The following is a 4,639-nucleotide window of genomic DNA, read 5'->3' as shown; positions in this document are numbered from 1 at the left end:
GATGGATTTGCCTTCTTCCACCTGGAACAGACAGGGTGGCATCAGTCAGAAGAGAAAAGACGTATTTGTGGCTTCCCAGCCCAGCTGGCCCCTTGTTGGTGGCCCCTGGGACCGGATTTGTTGATGTTGATTCCACGTCTAATGGAGGGGAGGGACATCCTGCAGCACAAAAAGCCCATCAGCACGATTGGCACTAATTGGCACCTCCCTTGGGCTGAGTGAGCAGGGCCTTCATGCTAGAGGTGGCCAGAACAGAGGTTTGTGTGGGCAAATTTGCCTGGAGCTTGCACATAAATAAAGGCTTTTCTGCAAGCTGGAGTTTCTCACGTCCCTCAGCATCTCCCAGAGTTACTGCTCTGATAGTCCTGGCCGTCTTTATTCCCCTCTGGATATTCCATCCGCTCTTTCTGAGTGATTCCAAAACGCTCTTGCGTTGTCAAAAGGTTTCCTTCTTCACCAAACACTTCCATTTCCTCCCACAGTCATCCAGGACAAGCTGGATCAGATGGTTTTCTTCTGGGAAGACATCAAAGCTCGGACCGAGGAGCGTGAAATGAAGTTCCTGGACGTCCTGGAGCTCGCAGAGAAGTTCTGGTACGACATGGCAGCGCTCCTGACAACCATCAAGGACACCCAGGACATCGTCCACGACCTGGAGAGCCCAGGCATTGACCCCTCCATCATCAAGCAGCAGGTGGAAGCAGCAGAGGTGAGGCCCTTGGGGCTGTTCCTCCGTCTGGAGCTCGTCTGCCCTCAGCTTAGCTGCTAAACTGGGAAGATCTTAGATCATGGCCATGGCCAGAGCTGGCTGTAAATCAGTTTTGTGGGTGGTCAATCTATGAAGAGTTATTTCCATCGCAGTTTGCAGCTGCAAGGGTAAAAAAACAGAAGTGGATTTCACAAATCCTTCACCTTAAATCACATTATCTGCTGCTGTTTTGGGAAGCACGCTGGAGGAATCCAGAAATTGAGAGGCATTTCTCTGTTTATTCTCCAAAAAAAAAGTATCAATCCTATTTGCTATTGACAGAAAGGCTTCCAAATATCCCTGGGTAAACCAGGATTTGTAAAAAATGAAGTAGAAAGTAGTCAAATGTTTAATATGCCACTGAGATGAAAAATACAGATTTTAGAGGGGTTTAATACATGGAGTAAAGATAGAGGAAGAAAAATGTGGTGTTTAGCTCTTTTTCCTTCTTCTTCTCCATGATCCTGCAGTTTTTGAGAGCACAAAGAGTGATTGGTGTAGTTTTAGTTACGTAGATATAGAAAACTTACTTGTTAAAATACAAAACAATACACATGTCTTGTTAATAGGGTAAAAATGGATATTAAAGTGAAGCAGCCACGTGGTTTGGGGCCATTTTGTGCCATCAGAGCAAAATGAGCCAGGTTGTGGTGAATTAACTTGTGCAGAAAGTCTGCAGAGACCTGCCAAGTTCTGTAATAACATCCTAATAAACAGGAGAAACGAGATTTTAACGAGCTCAGGAGCTTCTTTCAAACCCAGAGAGCTGAGATAAGCGGGATTCCCCACTTTGGGAGGATCCCAAAGGAGCTCAGCCCAAAGGGGACTGAGAAATCCAGGAGGAAAGAAAAATACAGAAGTACAGAAGAAGAGAGAGAGGAAAAAGGAGAAGCTGCAGCAGCCAGAGCTCTGTGTGGTCAGAGCTCTGGTCAGAGGCTGGCTGGCGTGGGAAGAGTATATTTAAATTTTGTTCAAGCTAAAATTACATTTTGCTCACAGACAGGTGGAGTATATTTAAGATTTTTCAGAGATAAGTGCTTGGATTGATTTGTGTGTTTTAAGTCCACTTCAGGTGGGTTTGAGTTGACTCAGCCCTTGAGGAGCAGGGATGTTTCTTTATGCTTTGCTGAATTTAGCCTTGCTGCTCCCTTTTATAACCATTCTGCCCCTGGTTTGCACCTTCTGAGCCTCAAAACCCTCAATCCTGTATTGCCAGAACGCTCCTGTAAACAGCACATCTCCCACAAACAGCATTTCAGCCAGGACAGCTCAGGCTCACAAAAAACACAAATGTTTTTATTTTAGTCCCAGAGGTGGGAGCACAGCAGGGTTGGTGGTGGTGACAGAATTGGCTCTCTGTGTCACCTGCCCCTGGGCTTTGGGGTTGGGCTGTTGGCCAAGGACACCGGAGCAGGGAGGACCCTCCTGTCCCTTTATAGGACTTTCAGATTTGGGTTCTTTTCCCTTTGAACTGAAGATTGATGAGAGGGAGGCGAGTTTTTTCTCTCGTTCGTTCTCAGTTGTTTATTTTTTCTTATCAGCATTACAAGGTACAAGGAGCTATGTGCACTATGATAGAAAAGGGGTAAAATGGCCAACAAAGATCCTCTTCAAGGTCTTTTATATGTCCATTTACCCAATTAACAAATGCCAACTAAGTTATTTTTATTAGTGACCCAATGACCCAACACCTTTGTACTGCACTGGGGCATTTTCTACCCAATCACTCATTGCTACCCAAAAACCCCCAGGAGAAGAACATGAAGAAGAAAGAAGAAGGACAAGAGACAACACCCTAAATCCTCATCTTGTCCCCTGCTCTCTAAACCACCTTAAACTCTAAACCTCCACCCATTCACCCAGTGATTCAAAAAACTTTCTAATTTACACATTTACACTTTTTCTATCTAACTTTAGCATTTGTTCTCATGTATCACCATGAAAACATGCCCATGAATTTCATATTATATGAAATTCAGCGTTTCTTTGAATTCTAGAACTAAATATTAAAAACAAGGGCACACACACTGTATCTCAGACTCCAACACCCTCCTGCTCATGGAGCAGTTTGGGAAGAGGGTTTGGCCATCAAGGTTTTTCTTCTGTGGCCACTGCAGACCATCAAGGAGGAGACAGACGGGCTGCACGAAGAGCTGGAGTTCATCCGCCTCCTCGGCACCGACCTCATCTTTGCCTGTGGAGAGACTGAGAAGCCAGAAGTGAAAAAGAGCATTGATGAGGTAGGCAGAGCCAGCAGCTTCCCCTCCAGGTAAAATCAGGTGGGAGCAAGTGGGAGCTCTGCCTGAGGAGCCTGACAAATTTTGTGGGCAAATCCCGCGTTCCGCAGATGAACAACGCGTGGGAAAACCTGAACAAGACGTGGAAGGAGAGGCTGGAGAAGCTGGAGGAGGCCATGCAGTCGGCTGTGCAGTACCAGGATACGCTCCAAGTAAGAGGCAGAGCTGCTGGTGTGGGGTGGGTGGACCTTGGGAACACCACCCTGGAGCTGGGCTGGGATTTGCACTTCCTTAAAGCAGGAAGCATCTCCTGGGCGAGTGCCTGCAGGCTCTGAGGGAGCCTGAGCTCACCACCAGCTCTGAGGAGGAGCAGATTTTTGATTGTCTTCCCCAAATCCTGATTCCTGCTCGGAGCAGCAGGATGAGGGAAGGCCAGGAGGGAGCTGCACAGGCAGAGCTGCCCTGACAGAGTTCCCTGGCTGTGGGGTGGTGCAGTGACCACCTTTATCCCCTGGCCAGCTGCAGAGAGGACACTTTTCCATTCCCTCACTCTGTCCTTGCCCCTTCCAGGCCATGTTTGACTGGCTGGACAACGCTGTGATCAAACTGTGCAACATGTCCCCTGTGGGCACCGACCTCAGCACGGTCAAGGAGCAGATGAACGAGATGAAGGTACCTGGGAGGGGAGGGAGCGCTTCTTCACCTCCCAGAGCTCCAGTCATTCACTCACTCCTGGTTTTTGTCCTGCTTGTCTTGGCAGGAGTTTAAAATGGAGGTTTACCAGCAGCAGATTGAGATGGAAAAGCTTAATCACCAAGGTGAACTGATGCTAAAAAAGGCTACGGATGAGACAGACAGAGACATCATCAAGGAGCCACTGACAGAGCTCAAACATCTCTGGGAGAACTTGGGCGAGAAAATTGCTCACAGACAGGTAGAGCGAGCACCTGGGGCTGCCACAAGGTGAAACTCCCTGTGCTGCTCTCCCCAGCCTTTTAAAACTCCCCTTTTCCATCCCTGTCCTTGCCCAGCACAAGCTGGAAGCCGCCCTGCTGGCACTGGGCCAGTTCCAGCACGCCCTGGCAGAGCTGATGGCCTGGCTGACCCACACCGAGGAGCTGCTGGATGCCCAAAAACCCATCAACGGGGACCCAAAGGTCATCGAGGTCGAGCTCGCCAAGCACCACGTGAGTATTTCCCCGTTCCAGGTGCATTTTTACCCCATTTCCCGTGGCAGGACTGGATTTCTCAGGAAGGTTTTGAGCTCTTTGATCCCAGGGTGTTTAGGAGAGATGTCCAATGTTTGCCCACCTCGTGCAGGTGCTGAAGAACGACGTCCTGGCCCACCAAGCCACCGTGGAGACCGTGAACAAAGCAGGGAACGAGCTGCTGGAGTCGAGCGCGGGGGACGACGCCAGCAGCCTGCGGAACCGCCTGGAGAAGCTGAATTCCTGCTGGGAATCAGTGCTGCAGAAAACAGAGGAGAGGGAGCAGCAGCTGCAGTCCACCCTCCAGCAGGTGGGCAGGGGGCACTGGAGTACCCCCCTGCCCCAGGGGTGCCACCTTCCCCTTGGTTCTGGGGAGAAATGGAAGGGGAAGGAGCTGGGGTGATGCTGGGATGGTTTTATGGGAGTTTTTGGGTTATTTTATGGGA

The 4,639-nt window shown here is 49.4% G+C and overlaps 1 protein-coding gene across 1 annotated transcript in view; it reads left to right on the top strand.

The window, feature by feature from the left end:
- MACF1 (microtubule actin crosslinking factor 1) overlaps positions 1 to 4,639 on the top strand; it is a 156,033-nt gene that overhangs the window by 131,264 nt on the left and 20,130 nt on the right. The window contains exons 68-74 of the mRNA XM_033519639.1: positions 483 to 709; positions 2,866 to 2,988; positions 3,096 to 3,197; positions 3,556 to 3,657; positions 3,746 to 3,919; positions 4,017 to 4,172; positions 4,306 to 4,503. Of these exons, the coding sequence (XP_033375530.1) occupies positions 483 to 709; positions 2,866 to 2,988; positions 3,096 to 3,197; positions 3,556 to 3,657; positions 3,746 to 3,919; positions 4,017 to 4,172; positions 4,306 to 4,503 (1,082 nt within the window). The remainder of the gene's footprint in view (positions 1 to 482; positions 710 to 2,865; positions 2,989 to 3,095; positions 3,198 to 3,555; positions 3,658 to 3,745; positions 3,920 to 4,016; positions 4,173 to 4,305; positions 4,504 to 4,639) is intronic.

Source organism: Parus major, chromosome 23, assembly GCF_001522545.3.
Source record: "Parus major isolate Abel chromosome 23, Parus_major1.1, whole genome shotgun sequence".
Taxonomy (NCBI): Eukaryota; Metazoa; Chordata; class Aves; order Passeriformes; family Paridae; genus Parus; species Parus major.
This window is presented reverse-complemented; position numbering and strand designations above follow the sequence as displayed.